The 18,208-nt window shown below is 40.7% G+C and overlaps 1 protein-coding gene across 5 annotated transcripts in view; it reads right to left on the bottom strand.

Annotated features, from left to right (window-relative positions):
• The window catches only part of herc1 (HECT and RLD domain containing E3 ubiquitin protein ligase family member 1), a 110,927-nt gene that overhangs the window by 13,887 nt on the left and 78,832 nt on the right, over positions 1–18,208 (bottom strand). For 4 of the 5 annotated variants that reach the window (XM_049473670.1, XM_049473669.1, XM_049473668.1 and 1 more), the window contains exons 49-68: positions 16,425–16,692; positions 15,195–15,408; positions 13,688–13,932; positions 12,658–12,785; positions 11,206–11,342; positions 10,850–11,050; positions 9,680–9,810; positions 8,972–9,183; positions 7,801–7,918; positions 7,561–7,707; positions 6,196–6,297; positions 5,902–6,075; positions 5,211–5,552; positions 4,245–4,310; positions 4,005–4,130; positions 1,537–1,675; positions 921–1,102; positions 645–800; positions 247–369; positions 56–158 (exon numbers count right to left, since the gene is read on the bottom strand). In XM_049473670.1, the coding sequence (XP_049329627.1) occupies positions 56–158; positions 247–369; positions 645–800; positions 921–1,102; positions 1,537–1,675; positions 4,005–4,130; positions 4,245–4,310; positions 5,211–5,552; positions 5,902–6,075; positions 6,196–6,297; positions 7,561–7,707; positions 7,801–7,918; positions 8,972–9,183; positions 9,680–9,810; positions 10,850–11,050; positions 11,206–11,342; positions 12,658–12,785; positions 13,688–13,932; positions 15,195–15,408; positions 16,425–16,692 (3,314 nt within the window). The remainder of the gene's footprint in view (positions 1–55; positions 159–246; positions 370–644; positions 801–920; positions 1,103–1,536; positions 1,676–4,004; positions 4,131–4,244; positions 4,311–5,210; positions 5,553–5,901; positions 6,076–6,195; positions 6,298–7,560; positions 7,708–7,800; positions 7,919–8,971; positions 9,184–9,679; positions 9,811–10,849; positions 11,051–11,205; positions 11,343–12,657; positions 12,786–13,687; positions 13,933–15,194; positions 15,409–16,424; positions 16,693–18,208) is intronic. The other variant, XM_049473671.1, reaches the window with a different exon arrangement.

An 18,208-nucleotide genomic window follows, 5' to 3' on the forward strand; every position in this document is an offset into this window, starting at 1 on the left:
TTTATTTGTATATTGTATTTGTTTATTTCAGTATATAGGTGTAATATAATCTTACCTTGCCCAAAAGAGTAAACATTTCCATCTTTGGTCAAAGCCACGGAGAACTGCGTTCCACACGCCACCTTCTTAATCCCCAAACCACACAGAACATCCACCTTCTACACACACACACACACACACACACACGTTAGTGCTGCATTAATAAATCTGATTGGCTGAGTGTGTGTTAGGAGGTTGATCAGGTACCTGAGGTGAGGATTTGGCGGTTGAATTTCCGAGACCCAGTTTTCCGTAATCTCCGTCTCCAAACGCCCAGACCGTCGAACCGTCAGCCGAAACCGCCAGAGTGTGATTCAGCCCACATGCCACCTGCACACACTCGCACTATTACATCACCATAACCATACACCACACTATCACATCATCACCATTACCACACAATAGCACTATTACATCACTATTGCCATACACTCTATTCTTACCAGTTTCAGTCCCTTTTAGAATGAGCCGTTAAAGGGCTCTGTCCCTTTTATGCTAATAATAGGCTGTTGCTGGCCACGCCCCATGTTTATTTATTTAAATGTGTGTGTTTATGTAGTGTGTGTTTATGTAGTGTGTGTGTGTGTGTGTGTGTGTGTGTGTACCTGTCCAACTTGTTGACCTTCGAGGGCAGTGACTCTCTCTGGTAGTTTTTTGTTGGAGGTGTTCCCGAGGCCCAGTCTGCCGTAATCTCCATTACCAAAGGAGAAGAGCTTTCCGTCCGCCGTCACCACCGCCGAGTGTTTAAACCCACACGACATCTGTACACACACACACACACACATCATACATGACATCATACAGCTACACAAAATATACTGCATTACTGTACCTCACTACAACTCCCATAATTCACCTGCACCCACTATAATCAGACTGACCTGTACGACCTCCTCTCCCTGCAGTGCTTCTATCTGGCGTGGGCGGCGTTGGCGGTCGCTGTTTCCGTGGCCGAGTTTACCGTAATCTCCGTCCCCCCAGCTGAACACCTCGCCGCTCTCCGTCAGCGCCATCGAGTGACCATCAGAACCACACGAGGTCACCAGCTGGGTCACCACAAACCCTGCACACACACACACACACACACAAACGTACATCACTTAACGCAATTAAAACAAAAACGTCATGTTTAATGTTTTGATTCTTGGCACAAGAAGTAGATAAGCGAGAGGGGGAGGGGCAGGAGTAAATACGAAGTAACCGCATGACCTCCATCCACATGGTTGGGCACGTGCTTGTAAACGTGAGCACGTGTGTAAAGCTGTGCTCCTCAGTCCAGCACAGTTTATCAGTGCAGATATTTCCAGTTACAGCTGAATTCACACTTTTAATCCCAGAAAAACAAACGCTCTTATTTACCTTTTAAAAAGCATTTAAATGTTGATTAAAGAGACAATTACTGTAGTTTTGCTGTCCTCAGGTTTTCCAAAATTATACAGCCCTAATTAGGTGTAAAGAGTAATAATCGTGAGTGTGAGACTGAGGGATTATGGGTACCTTGCAGAGCTGAGATTACTGTAAGAACGTGAAGATCGTCTGAGTTTCCCTGACCCAACCGCCCGTAACTCCCCTCTCCACACGCAGATACCGTCCCATTCGCCTGGATCACAAACGTGCAGTTCTGCCCGCACACCACCTGCACACAGATTATACACACAGATTATACACGTATATAGATTATACACACACAGATTATACATACGCACGGATTACAGACACAGATTTTACACATATACAGATTATACATGCACACAGATTACACACGTAAATGTGTAGATAGCGTGTGTATAATGTGTGTATAGTGTGTGTGTGTGTGTATAGTGTGTGTGTGTGTGTGTATAGTGTGTGTAGTGTGTGTGTGTGTGTGTGTATAGTGTGTGTAGTGTGTGTGTGTGTATAGTGTGTGTATAGTGTGTGTATAGTGTGTGTAGTGTGTGTGTGTGTGTGTGTATAGTGTGTGTAGTGTGTGTGTGTGTGTATAGTGTGTGTATAGTGTGTGTAGTGTGTGTGTGTGTGTGTGTGTATAGTGTGTGTAGTGTGTGTGTGTGTATAGTGTGTGTAGTGTGTGTGTGTGTGTGTGTGTATAGTGTGTGTAGTGTGTGTGTGTGTGTGTGTATAGTGTGTGTTTAGTGTGTGTGTGTGTGTATAGTGTGTGTGTGTGTATAGTGTGTGTAGTGTGTGTGTGTGTGTGTGTGTGTGTATAGTGTGTGTAGTGTGTGTAGTGTGTGTATAGTGTGTGTTTAGTGTGTGTGTGTGTATAGTGTGTGTGTGTGTGTATAGTGTGTGTATAGTGTGTGTAGTGTGTGTGTGTGTATAGTGTGTGTATAGTGTGTGTTTAGTGTGTGTTTAGTGTGTGTGTGTGTGTATAGTGTGTGTAGTGTGTGTGTGTATAGTGTGTGTAGTGTGTGTGTAGTGTGTGTGTGTAGTGTGTGTGTGTGTGTATAGTGTGTGTATAGTGTGTGTGTGTGTATAGTGTGTGTAGTGTGTGTGTGTATAGTGTGTGTTTAGTGTGTGTGTGTGTGTATAGTGTGTGTGTGTGTATAGTGTGTGTAGTGTGTGTGTGTGTGTGTGTGTATAGTGTGTGTAGTGTGTGTGTGTGTATAGTGTGTGTTTAGTGTGTGTGTGTGTATAGTGTGTGTGTGTGTGTATAGTGTGTGTATAGTGTGTGTAGTGTGTGTGTGTGTATAGTGTGTGTAGTGTGTGTGTATAGTGTGTGTATAGTGTGTGTTTAGTGTGTGTGTGTATAGTGTGTGTAGTGTGTGTGTGTGTAGTGTGTGTAGTGTGTGTGTGTGTAGTGTGTGTGTAGTGTGTGTGTGTGTGTGTGTGTATAGTGTGTGTTTAGTGTGTGTGTGTGTGTATAGTGTGTGTAGTGTGTGTGTGTAGTGTGTGTGTGTGTGTGTGTATAGTGTGTGTTTAGTGTGTGTGTGTGTGTATAGTGTGTGTAGTGTGTGTGTGTGTGTGTATAGTGTGTGTAGTGTGTGTGTGTGTGTATAGTGTGTGTATAGTGTGTGTGTGTGTATAGTGTGTGTAGTGTGTGTGTGTGTGTGTGTGTGTATAGTGTGTGTAGTGTGTGTGTGTATAGTGTGTGTATAGTGTGTGTTTAGTGTGTGTGTGTATAGTGTGTGTGTGTGTGTATAGTGTGTGTAGTGTGTGTGTGTGTGTGTGTGTGTGTATAGTGTGTGTAGTGTGTGTGTGTGTGTATAGTGTGTGTTTAGTGTGTGTGTGTGTGTATAGTGTGTGTGTGTGTGTATAGTGTGTGTATAGTGTGTGTAGTGTGTGTGTGTGTAGTGTGTGTAGTGTGTGTGTGTGTAGTGTGTGTGTAGTGTGTGTGTGTTTAGTGTGTGTGTGTGTGTATAGTGTGTGTAGTGTGTGTGTGTGTAGTGTGTGTAGTGTGTGTGTGTGTAGTGTGTGTGTAGTGTGTGTGTAGTGTGTGTGTGTGTGTGTGTATAGTGTGTGTGTGTGTGTATAGTGTGTGTAGTGTGTGTGTGTGTAGTGTGTGTGTAGTGTGTGTGTGTGTGTGTGTGTGTGTATAGTGTGTGTAGTGTGTGTGTGTGTGTGTGTATAGTGTGTGTTTAGTGTGTGTGTGTATAGTGTGTGTAGTGTGTGTGTGTATAGTGTGTGTGTGTGTGTGTATAGTGTGTGTAGTGTGTGTGTGTATAGTGTGTGTGTGTGTGTGTGTATAGTGTGTGTAGTGTGTGTAGTGTGTGTGTAGTGTGTATAGTGTGTGTGTGTGTGTATAGTGTGTGTAGTGTGTGTGTGTGTGTGTGTATAGTGTGTGTTTAGTGTGTGTGTGTATAGTGTGTGTAGTGTGTGTGTGTATAGTGTGTGTGTGTGTGTGTATAGTGTGTGTAGTGTGTGTGTGTATAGTGTGTGTGTGTGTGTGTGTATAGTGTGTGTTTAGTGTGTGTGTGTGTGTATAGTGTGTGTAGTGTGTGTGTGTGTATAGTGTGTGTTTGTTGTTGTACCTGCTGAGCCTGAGAGAAGGAGGTGGCGGGTGTCGGTACCAGGATGTTGCGTCCCGCCTCGGCGAGCTGCCCGTGCCGACCAGCGCCCCACAGGTACACATCACACTTACCCCCCAGGTGCCAATCCTGTTAAACACACACACACACATACACACACACACACACTCTTAACTCCAGCCTCAGTACTGCCACATCATTAAACACGGTTATGGTGCAGTGCTGCGGTTCTGATCCGGTTACCTCTGGTCTGCAAGTGGCCCAGGACATGATCTGCTCATCCATCCCAGGAACCCATTTACTGTTGTCCTGTAGCCCCACCCACAAAACACATAAAACACACAGAAAACACATTATGGAAATATTTGGAACAGCTGCTGTAGAAGCAAAAAATGAACTTTTAAAATAAGTTATTTTTATCTCCAGCACTGTTTGGTGTTGGGTTTGGGTTAAGTCGACTCGTTGGGTTAAGTGAATCATTGATTCAAAACATTGTTTACAAGTCCATGCGTTCATATCATGCGCAGCCGCAGAGAAACTCACGTACTGTCGGACATTGAGTATAGTTTTATACTTCAGAAAGCGTCAGAACGGTTTGTGACAGAAAATTGAGACATAATGCAATGCACGAGTCAATGAAGAAACTCTGAAGAAGAGATTATTATCATCGTTTTCATCAATTAATTACGGATCCTCAACGGAGAGGGATGACACTGCAGTTTTTAGAAACCGTAGAATTTATTTCTAGATAAATATAAGTTTTATTTCACTGAGTGTTTGTGTTGAAAATGCTGGAACTTTTTTCGGTACTAGTTCAATCCTCAGAGGAATGTTTAGAAAATAAGCGCGGGTTAGCCTGTGACAGGCCCGACAACCAGTTAAGGACGTATAAACACTTCAGAAATTAGGAGCGTTGTCAGACATATTAGATTAAAAAGATAAAATGTCTGTATGTAAAATTGCACTTACTCTATTTTGCAAACCGAAAGTGTAATTAACCGAACTAGTGCATACTGTTCAGATGTATGTCAGATTATAAATCACATTAAAACACAGTGTAAACAGTTCAAAATAAACATCAGATCTGGTGAGAAAATTAGATTTGGGCAATTTTTTCCTGCTGTGTGTACGTTGCCTTTAAAAAACGAAAAAATCTGAATGTTTTTTTTGCACAGAATTACTTTTTAAATCTAGCTTCATGTATCTCACCATCAGTAGTGCCATCTTGTCCTTGGCCACGGGCTCCAGATCGGGCACACTGAAGGATTCTGGGAAGGTGTGCCCGCGGGCGAGCGCCTCGGCCGTCTTCACCGTGGTGGAAAAGCAGTGCAGCCACGCCCACTCGCTGCTGCCCCACGAGTGTGAGGAAGAGGAGGATGAGGAAGAGGAAGAGGAAGAAGAGGTGGTGCCAGGCTCCACGGGGCAGTGTGCCAGGTGAGGGGGCACCGGGGGGCGGCACAGCAGAGTGTCCAGCTGAAGCCCCACTGCCAACGACGCCAAGCACTGCATATACGGACTGTGGATCAACTGCTCTCCACACACTACGTGTGGCTGTAACACACACACACACACAGCAAAATTGTCAATAAACAAATGATAAATACTCAGATACTCACAATATGCAAATTAGTCAATTAATAATCCCGCCCCCTACTGACATCCAATCATCTGCATCTCACCGATATCAGAGGCACACTGCTCAGCCCAATCAGCTCTCCCTCCGGCCCCACCCCTAAACCCATACATCACCCAGTGCCCCTTCCAAACTACACCTCCCGTTTTTTAGCATTTTTCAGATTTTAGCTGTGGGTGGAGTCAGATAAAATCAGCTGTTATTAGCATAACATTAATCTAGCCCAGATTCTCCTATAAAATAAATTGTTGATTTTTTGTTTCGTACCTTCTCATAGGTGTACTGCTCCTGGAGCATGATGGGAAGTCTCTCCAGGAAGGCCCTCATGCACGGCGCCATGTTCAATCCCACAACCCCCTGCTTCTTCAGGGCGGTGCGGCAGGTTGCCAGCACGTGATTGGCTGTGATGAATTCTGAGGAGCAGTTCACCACCAGAACGTCCTGCAGAACAAACAACCAACAACTCAACGTACAGAACACGCATTAATATATAATAACATACTAAATATATCAATATATACATAAATATTTATATTGATAAAGAAATAAAATTATAATGACCTTAGAGCGGTTGGAGCAGACGGCCACTCCGACATCTGGGATCCAAACTGTGTTCAGAACCGCTCCAGAACCAGCAACCACCGTCTGCAGCACTGAACCATCCTATACACACACACACACACACACATTAAATAATTAGAGAGAAGTGTTTTTATCTACAGACCGCATTTTCTCACTGCTATTGACTAATAATGGGTTATCTAAGACTCCCAGTTTCACAAATGTACATTAATGTACGTAAACATCATTAGAAATGAAACAGAAACCAAATGTATAGTATATATATTTCAATTATATTTGAATTAACATTTATTTAGATAATAGTAAATGTTTCTAAAATAATTATAATAAAGATAATGAAGAGAATCAGCAGAAATGTTTTTTCGTGTCACACTTCCTGAAACTATTTCTTCTTCTGAAACTCTTTTTTTATAATTAAAGTTTTTTTTATTACACACTTCCTTCATACACTTTACAGCAGACACAGAGCAAATCAACAGGTACATTTAAAGAAAATTGAAGGGCATAAGTTTATTTGTCAGCATATCCATAAAGTCAGATGTGACAAGGAACTAACATCTAATAATAATAATAATAATAATAATAATAATAATAATAATAATAATAATAATAATAATAATGACTTACTATTTGGTTTGGATTTTTCCCCTTTTTTCTATTACTATTATCAGTACTATTATTTATTATACATTTTATCTTCTTGTAATAAAAATAGTTGTCCTCCGAAGAGGACAATTTTTATTTATTATTATAAAAAAATAAAAATAAATAAATAATAATAATAATTCATAAATAAGTCATGAGGAGATTGGGCAGAAGACAGGATGTGGTCTGCTTATATTACACTTGTAGTTTTTATTTAACTCTATAACTCTGGTAACTTAGTTGATTTCCAGTATTATTCTGGTAATTAAACCTGACATCAAATTATCTAATTCAACCTTATTCATGTCTCTTACTGAATCTCTATTGCTTAGGAAGCATAACTGTGGGCAGACTGGTAGATTTTTCCCCATCTTCTGCTGATACTCTGAACTACATTACCCAGAATACCACTTCCCTTCAGACCACAGTCACATGCCTTTCTTAAACCAATCAACCAATCATAAACAGTTCCTACTCCCTATCACCTGAGTTCTGATTCTCTGCAGCTGTGTCTTACATTCACACATACAGAGACTAATATAGACCATAAACGACTTCAGCCTAGATTTAAAAACAACTCAAAAGTAAAACAGCTTGATTTTTAGAGCGTCAGTGTGTCTTTGCTATCGTAACGACAGGAAAAGTACACCTTAATGCATGTACTATTTCTCTTAATTAATTATGGTTATATTAACTGACCCGAAGAGACCAGATGTTTAAGAGTCCTCCAACTCCTCCCGACACCAGAGCCAGACCATCCGGACTGAACGCTACCGTCCGCACTGGGGTCATGTGACCCCGCAGCTGGAACACACACACTGCTTCCTCATATTGCCGTGGTGCCAGCTATAAATCAAACACACACACACACACACACGTTACAGCAGCAGTTAGATACACACTTTTCTCGGGAAGGTTTTTCTGTAGGTGGAGTCTCACCCTGGGTTTAGACTTGGACTCCATTTCCCACCATGCATCTGTGCTGGCAGATGATTGGCAAAAGGCTGAGGGGTCTTGAGGTACCGTCCACACGGTCACCAGTCCATTCTGACAACACCTGTAACACACACACACACACACACACACACAGAAGAGAGAAGAATGTGTAATTAAGTAATTATGGATGATCACAAGCCATCAAACCAAACTGAACTGCTTGAATTTTTACACCAGGAGTAAAGCAGCATAAAGTTATCCAAAAGCAGTGTGTAAGACTGGTGGAGGAGAACATGATGCCAAGATGCATGAAAAAAACTGTGATTAAAAACCAGGATTATTCCACCAAATATTGATTATTTCTGAACTCTTAAAACTTTATGAATATGAACTTGTTTTCTTTGCATTATTTGAGGTCTGAAAGTTCTGCATCTTTTTTGTTATTTCAGTCATTTCTCATTTTCTGTAAATAAATGCTCTAAATGAGAATATTTTTATTTGTAATTTGGGGGAAATGTTGTCTGTAGTTTATAGAATAAAACAACAATGTTCATTTACCTCAAACATAAACCTATAAATAGCAAAATCAGAGAAACTCATTCAGAAACTGAAGTGATCTCTGTTAAACAAACCAGAATATATTTTATATTTTACATTCTTCAAAGTATCTCCTCTTATTTAGATGATGAGTTTTGAACATCTCTGCTGGATTTTCTCAGTCAGATTTATGAGGTAGAGTCTCCTGGAATTCAGGCTTTCAGTTAACAGCTGTGCTGAACTCATCAAGAGTTAATTACTTGAATTTCTTGTCTCTTAATAAAGTGTTTGAGAGCATCAGTTAAAGTAAAGTAGTGAAGAGGTAGAGTTACAGGTATACAGTGAATAGTGAATATTTGAGTTATGTTCGAATCCAGATTATGAGAAACAACAACTACTCTACTCAACATTAAAAATATCCTCAAGTGTAGTTACTGCAAATACCATCAAAAATGTTATAATGATAAAACTGGCACTCATCAGGACTCAGGATAAGGATAAGAGTATCTAAATACTTCATAGAGTATTCTGGTTTGTTTAACACTGTTTTTAAGTCACTACATGATTCACTATGTGTTTGTGTGAGTGTGTGTGTGAGTGTGTGTGTGTGTGTGTGTGTGTGTGAGGTTATACACACGTGGACAGCATATTCAGTGATTTTGGTCCCTGTCCCGGTAGACTGCACCAGACCACAGCGTTCACCACAGAGTGATGAGTGATGCTCTGAAGACACGCCCAGCTCCGTCCTGGCCCCGCCCCCGACCCCGCCCACAGGCGCACAGTCTCCTCTTTGGCACAGCTCATCAGGATGCTCCCGGTCGGAGCCCAGCGCAGAGAACTGATGCTCTCCTGATCACACAGAGAAAAACACAGAGAACACAGAGTCAAACAGAGCGTCTAATCTACTCAACTCTACTCTACTTAACTCTAATAAACTCTACTTGACTTCTTATTTAACTCCTATAACTTCATTACAGAGAGAACACAGCTCAAACAGAGCGTCTACTCCACTCTCCTCAACTCTACTCTACTCTACTCTACTCTGCTCTACTCTACTTAACTCTAATAAACTCTAATAAACTCTAATAAACTCTAATAAACTCTAATAAACTCTACTCAACTTCTAATTTAACTCCTATAACTTAATTACAGAGAGAACACAGCTCAGAGTATCTACTCAACTCAACTCTACTCTGCTCTACTCTAATTCTAATTTAACTCCTATAACTTTATTACAGAGAGAACCCAGCTCAAACAGAGCGTCCACTTCTACTCTTCTGAACTCTATTTCTAATTTAACTCCTATAACTTTATTACAGGGAAAATACCCCCCCACACTACTGACCTTATGAGCATCAATCACCACCACAGACCCGCTCTCCAGCGGCTCCTTAGAACCAATCAGAAGCTTCCCATCAGCGTAACCCACGGCGAAGGGGCGGTCCTCACTGTACCACGCAATCTGCATCACAGCCACTAAACAAACAAACAAACAAACAAACAAACAAACAAACAGGTTATCAACACACTCCTGCTCAAACTGTGAGAAAGTCAGGTTATATAAATAGATACATTTTAACATATATATATATCCATTTTATATGAAATTGTATTTAATAAAATCTATTGCCCTTTCGCTTCTGCTCTATTTCTACTGCTTCTCTTTTCAATGCTCTACCTATCTTTCTACCGTTCTCTTTCGTATCCTACTGCTCTTCCTCTGTACACTGCTCTACCTCTCCTTCTACTTCTCTCTACCCCTTTTTCTACTGCTCTTTTTACTGTTCTCTCTACCTCTCTTTCTACTGCTCTATCTCTACTGCTTATTCTACTATTTTCTCTATACCTCTCTTTTTACTGCTCTATATTTCTACTGCTATCTAGCCCCCTTTCTACTGCTCTCTCTACCTCTTTCTTCTGCTCTACCTCTACCCTTCTTCCTACTGTTTTCTCTCTACTGCTCTATCTCTACCCCTTTCTACTGCTCTATCGCTATACCTCTTTCAACTGCTCTCTCTTCTTCTCTTTCTAAAGCGCTCTCTACCTCTCTTTCTACTGCTCTATCGCTATACCTCTTTCAACTGCTCTCTCTTCTTCTCTTTCTAAAGCGCTCTCTACCTCTCTTTCTACTGCTCTATCGCTATACCTCTTTCAACTGCTCTCTCTTCTTCTCTCTTTCTAAAGCGCTCTCTACCTCTCTACTGCTCTATCTCTACCCCTTATCCTACTGTTTTCTCTCTACTGCTCTATCTACCTCTCTTTCTTCTGCTCTACCTCTTCTCCTCATACTGTTTTCTCTCTGCTGCTCTATCTACCTCTCTTTCTTCTGCTCTACCTCTACTTATCTATTCTACTGATCTATCTCTAGTGCTCTCTCTACCTCTCTTTACCCTTTTCCTACTGCTCTATCTCTTTTTACTGTGCTCTCTAGCACTTTTTCTACCGCTCTTTCTCTATAAAGTTAGTCAGTGCTGCTCTATATGAGCTGTATTGTGCTGATTCAGTGTTTCAGTACCGTCTTTCCTGTAGCAGTGCTGAAGTTCGGTTCTCTGCATGTTTGAAGCATCTAGAACCTCAATAAGACCCAGAGTTCCGTCCATCCGACCCACCAGCAGAACCTCACGCGGTTCTCCGGCCCACAGACAGCCCGGCTCGTTCTCTGGCCACGACAACGCCGACACCCAGTGAGGCTGCAGGTCCAATAATCCCTTACCACCTAACACACATACACACACACACACGCGTGCACACACATACACACACATATACACACATACACATACACACACACACACATCAGTTTTAACCACCATTTACTGGTGTAATTATTGGTGAATTTAATCACAGTTTGACTTCCTGTCAGTGACTCACCGTTAACCTGCCAGATGTTGATAACTTTCTCCATGGCAGCAGCCAGAAACCTGCCACTCATACTCCACGCCACCGGCGCCAGTCCCGGCTCACCCGGAGACCCTAACCCACCCCCACTCTCCTCGGGGGAACCATCCCTGCAAAACATAATCATCACCATCACCATCATCACCATCACAATCATCATCATTATCATCAACATCATCATTATTAACATCAACATCATCATCACCACCATCATCATTATTAACATCACCATCATCACCAACATCAACATCATCACCATCATCATCACCATCATCATCATCATTAACATCACCATCATCATCACCAGCAACATCATTACCACCATCTCCAACATCATCATTATTAACATCACCATCATCATCACCACCATCATCATTATTAACATCACCATCATCACCAACATCAATATCATCACCATCATCATCACCATCATCATCATTATCAACATCACCATCATCACCAACATCAACATCATCACCATCATCATCACCATCATCATCATCATTATTAACATCACCATCATCACCACCATCAACATTAACATCATTATCATCAACATCATCATTATTAACATCAACATCATCACCACCACCATCATCATTATTAACATCACCATCATCATCACCAGCAACATCATTACCACCATCTCCAACATCATCATTATTAACATCACCATCATGACCACCATCACCAACATAATCACCATCATCATTATTAACATCACCAACATTACCAACATCACCAGCAACATCATCAACATCACCACTTTCACGATCATCACCAACATAATCACCAACATAAACATCAGCATCATCATCAACATAATCATCACCATTAACATCACCATCATCAACATAATCATCACCATTAACATCACCATCATTATCCACATCATCACAATCATCATCGACAAATTCAACATCACCAACATCATCATTACTAACATCACCATCATTACCACCATCACCAACATCATCACCAGCAACATCATTATCACTATCATCACCAACATAATCACCCACAATTAACATTAACATCAGCATCATCAACAACATAATCATCACCACCACAATCATAATAACCAACATCACAATCATTATCACCAACATCATCACCATCAACATAATCATTACCAACATCACCACCATCATAATCACTATCTCATATTAGGAATGGGACAATATATCGTACTGTATAGATATAGATATGATATATCGTATCAATAAATCTATAATTGCTGGAAATTGTTTATTTAGGAGTATTTTATCCTCTTCAGAAACACATAAACTGTGAAATATTGTAGAAAACTGTATTGTGATATACTGAGTATCACAGTATAGTGATATATCATTATCGTATGGTGATATCTTAGTGCGAGATGGGCTGTGAGGACTTATTATAAATGTAATTTTATATTAAACTCACGATCTGTTGAAGACGCAGGTCTGCTGCAGGGTGTACTGGTTTTTGGTTACATTCCAAACTCGAACCGTCCCGTCGTTCCCACTGGTGGCCAGCAGCCCTTTCTTACTGCACCAGCCGCAGGAGATCACCTGACCAACACAATCACATAACATCACATTACAGACATTACAGATCACCTTATTACTGAACATAACATCACATTACTCAACATAACATAACATCACTGACCATAACATTACAGATCATAACATTACAGATCATAACATTACTGACCATAACATCACTGACCATAACATCACTGACCATAACATTACTGACCATAACATTACAGATCATAACATTACTGACCATAACATTACTGACCATAACATCACTGACCATAACATCACTGACCATAACATTACTGACCATAACATTACAGATCATAACATCACTGACCATAACATCACTGACCATAACATTACTGACCATAACATTACAGATCATAACATTACTGACCATAACATTACCAACGAGAATATCACTGACCATAACATTACCGACAAGAACATCACCAAACATAACATTACCAACCACAATCTTACATTATAACCATCAGTGACATTACAGACCATAACATTACCAAAAATAACACTATAGACCAGAACATTACCAGAAGCCTAGAATATGTTATGCAACTCTATACAGTTACAATTCAATATATCATTATAAACTGCCATAATCTGAAGTGGGCGGGGTTTAAACACAACACTACATAAAACACTTTTGACACTTTATATTTTATATCTTTATATTTAAATTTTAATTATGATGTATTGCATCCATAGAGCATAACATCACTATACTTCAATTAATCAATATACCACATGTGATACTACTCAAATTTTTTTTTAAAGGATGATATTAATAAAAAAAAAGATAAAATCTGTCCTATCACTAATTCCCAGTCTGCCCAACACAAGCCTAAACTGCATTCTCCTGGGTTCCCTCGGGTTCTGGTGGGTTCTCCCAGGTTCCGGCGGGTTCTTACCCGGCCCTGGTGAGCCTCCAGTCTGATGGTGGAGCTCTTGCGCAGGTCTCCGGTCATGTCGGTGAAGGTCTGCGGGCGGTTCTGGTTGTCTCGGTCGTGAGCCGCCAGTGTTCGGACCAGCTGCTGCGCCGCCCACTGCCGGTGCTGAGAGGAGAGGCGGGACGACAGGCAGCACGCCGCCAGCGCATTGGCCAGATCCAGCGGCCCTGCAGCGGGGGGCGGGGCACAGAGAGAGGATATTAACCCTGTGAGACCCACGGCAACATATACACACACACACACACACACACACACAGACATATAAATACACACACACACACACACAATGAGAGGAACAACAAGGGATTACACAAGAGTAGCAGTGATGATCAGAGGACTAAACCTCAACTAACCCCATCTAACCCTCAATTAATCTGTGACTAACACAAAACTAAACCTCGACTCACCCATGACTAAACCACAACTAACCCCCGACTAGCACACATCTAAACCTAGACTATAACCTACGACTAACCCACAACTAACCCTCTAGTAAACCACAACTAAACCTTGGCTAACCCACGACTGAAATACAGCTAAACCTCTACTAAACATTGACTAACTCGTTACTAACCTGTGAATAATCCCCAATTAACCCTCGATTAATCCGTGACTAACCAAAAACTAAACCTCGACTCACCCATGACTAACCCACAACTAACCCCCGACTAGTTCATATGTAAACCTAGACTAACCTGCGACTAATCTACGACTAAACCCTGACTAAACCACAGCTAAACCTCTATAAACTACATTTAAACCTAGACTAACCTGCGACTAAACCACAACTAACCCCCGACTAACTCACATCTAAACCTAGACTAACCTATGACTAAACCCTGACTACACTTTAGCTAATCTACAACTAAACCCAGACAAACATCAACTAATCTATGACGACTAAACCCTGACTAAACCACAGCTAAACCTCTAATAAACCTCACCTAACCCACATCTAAACCCAAACCAAACCTAGGATTTATCCATGACTAAATTGTGACTAAACCTCGACTAATCCACAACTAAACTCTAAACTAATTCAAATCCAGAACTTTATTAACCTGCCACTAATCCCCCTGACTAAACCTAGACTAACCTGCGACTAATTCACAACTTAACCCTGACTACACCACAACTAAACCTCTACTAAACCTCAACTAACCCACAACTGAACTACAGCTAAACATTTTCTAAACTTTAACTAACCCTTGACTAACCTGCCACTAATCCCTAATTAACCCTCAAATTATCTGAATAATCTACGACTAAACAGCAACTAATCCATGACTAAACCTCGACCAAACCCATGGCTGAACCTTAACAAACTAAACTCTACGGGACCAGAAAATTTTAACTGATAGCAAAATCAAAAGACATAAATAATAATAATGATGATTATTGATAATTATTATTATTGATATTAAATATTATTGTTGATATTATTATTATGATTATGATTATGCCTCACCTCTCTTCTCCAGCTCTGCTTTATCGTATCCGGGTCTCAGTCTGGCTCCTTTATCAGCCAGCAGAGCCACCAGCGCCTGAGTCACCACGAAGTTTGGGGAGGTCACCAGCTTGTTCTCCTCGGCCACGCCCCGCAGGAAGCTGGGGAGGAACTTCCTCTGGATGGGGTCGTCCACCGTGGTCAGATTCATCCCTGTAGCTGCAGAGATCAGGTTCTACACAGAGAGGAGAGCAGCTCTTATACAGCAGCAGAGCTACAGCGGCGGGGCTTCTATACCCTTCATTACTACCCTATTATATTCCCAGAATTCCCCTCATGGATCAATAAATTATCTATTTATTTATCTAATGTTCAGAATATTCTACACCATCCTGAAATAAAGATCCACAGGTTGTTAGTTAATGGGCGTGTCCTTAGTGATAAAATAAATTACATTTTAATATTTGGAATAAATTCGGCCTTTTCACTTGTTCAGACTTTTTTTTGCAATTTCTGCAGAATATTTTAGAATAGTTTAGATCCCAGTGTACAACTCTGAAAAAAATAAGAGACAACTAAAAAACAATGATTTTCTTTGATTTTACCAAATTAAAAACCTCTGGAATATAATCAAGAGGAAGATGGATGATCACAAACCATCAAACCACCAAACTGAACTGCTTGAATTTTTGCACCAGGAGTAAAGCAGCATAAAGTTATCCAAAAGCAGTGTGTAAGACTGGTGGAGGAGAACATGATGACAAGATGCATGAAAAAAAAACGGATTAAAAACCAACCAGGATTATTCCACCAAATATTGATTTCTGAACTCTTAAATCTTTATGAATATGAACTTGTTTTCTTTGCATTATTTGAGGTCTGAAAGTTCTGCATCTTTTTTTTTTTATTTCAGCCATTTCTCATTTTCTGTAAATAAATGCTCTAAATGAGAAAAATTGTCTGTTGTATCAGCAGTAGTATCAAATCAAATCAAATCAAATTTATTTGTATAGCGCTTTTTACAACTGGTGTTGGCACAAAGCAGCTTTACAGAAACATGATTACAGGACAAAGAATCAGGCAAAACATTAAACATAGAAAATACAGAATACAGAACCCCCAGTGAAAAACTCCCTCAGAGCTGCAGGAGGAGGAAGAAACCTTGGGAGGACCAAGACTCACATTAAAGGGGGGACCATCCTACCACTGGTCAAACGGCTTTTAAATTAAAATTTAAAAAGTAGTTCAGACCTGGGTGCAGAGCTGGACCAGCAGTTTGGCGGCGCTGGGGCTGTTTGAGGCCAGGCAGCCCACGGCGGTGCTGAGGTAGGCCAGGCAGGAGATGGGCTTGGTGGGCTTGTTGGCCCCCCGGGGCCGCTCTGAGGGTCCGGGGCCCGAGGACAGACCGGTGGAGAGCCCGGCTCGACCCGCCGCGGCCAAACACATCAACCGTACCAGAGTCCGGATATCCGTCAGACCCAGAGACTCCAGACCAGCCGCCAGACTGCAGCTCGAACCACTGCGGGAGAACACACACATCATATTACACACACCCCATATTACACATTACATTTATTACTTACACACAAACAAGGAAACGCAAACTCTAATTCACATTATACAACAATAAGTTCACAATCTGATTGGTTGAGAAGTGTTATTTAAGATAACAGCACAGTCTTTTCACACTAATTTTGTGTTACTGAGTAACGGCATATTTATATACACAAGATATTTTTGCATCAGCACCAGCATTAGCATTAGCTTAGTACAGGCTATTGCTAAGCTAAAGCACGCTACGCTAACCTAACCACAGTCCTGCAGGCACAGCTAGGCAACAAACAGGCAAAAACACACAGATTTCACATGAAGACGACTCCACAGAGCAGAACAGCAGAGTTTCAGTGTTATTTCACGCTCCTAACTTTTACTAACCACCTTAACTTTCACTGCTCTTCACTTATTCCTAATTTTAATTCTAAAATAATGTTGGTGGTGTTATTCTGTATAAACCATACACTGTTTTATAGCTACAGTTCTGTTACAGTTCACTTGTTGTGCTACTTCTGCCAACTACTTTTTGGCGGAAGGCACTGTCCATATTAAAGCATATTTATAATCAAATTTTTTGAGGGTCTTTTCATTTTCTTTATTCATTAAAAACAGGATTCACAGTTTTTAACCAAGAAATTTCCATGACTTATCCATACCTTTAAGGCAAATTTTCATGACAATACGATTGTTAAAACATCAGTGCAGAAATGGACAATAAAACCAAAAATCAACCAAAATATATATATATATATATATATATATATATATAGAAAAAACTATTTCTTTACACAATGTTGACACAATCTTCAATAATAAAATGTGTAGGGCTAAATTACTGAATTAACTCTGAGCTGAACTAAATGAAATTTGGTAGCTTAAAATAGATTTTCTCCGTCGATAGATCAAAAACACTAAGATTTGTAGACCAAATTTCCACGACTTTTCCAAGACTTATCCAGGCCTGGAAATTAATGCAGTTATTAAATACCATGACTTTTCCAGGTTTTTATGACCGTATGAACCCTGCTTAAAAAAAAAAGTTGTATAAAAGTAATAGAACAGGAGAAGGAGTGTGTTATAGCGAATACTCTGCCTACGATCAAATCACATTTCATATTCACTATAACACACTCCCTCTCCTGTTCTATTGCTTAAATATCACACACTGTTACACACACTCAAACTCTACACTGTAACACACACACACAGTAACACACACTGTAACACACACAGTAACACACACTGTAACACACACAGTAACACACACAGTAATGCACACACACACACACACACAGTAACACACACAGTAATGCACACACACACACACACACAGTAACACACACAGTAATGCACACACACACACTGTAACACACACAGTAACGCACACAGTAATGCACACACACACACAGTAACACACACAGTAACACACACAGTAACACACACTGTAACACACACAGTAACACACACAGTAACACACACTG

This window comes from Astyanax mexicanus, unplaced genomic scaffold, assembly GCF_023375975.1.
Source record: "Astyanax mexicanus isolate ESR-SI-001 unplaced genomic scaffold, AstMex3_surface scaffold_43, whole genome shotgun sequence".
Classification (NCBI taxonomy): Eukaryota; Metazoa; Chordata; class Actinopteri; order Characiformes; family Acestrorhamphidae; genus Astyanax; species Astyanax mexicanus.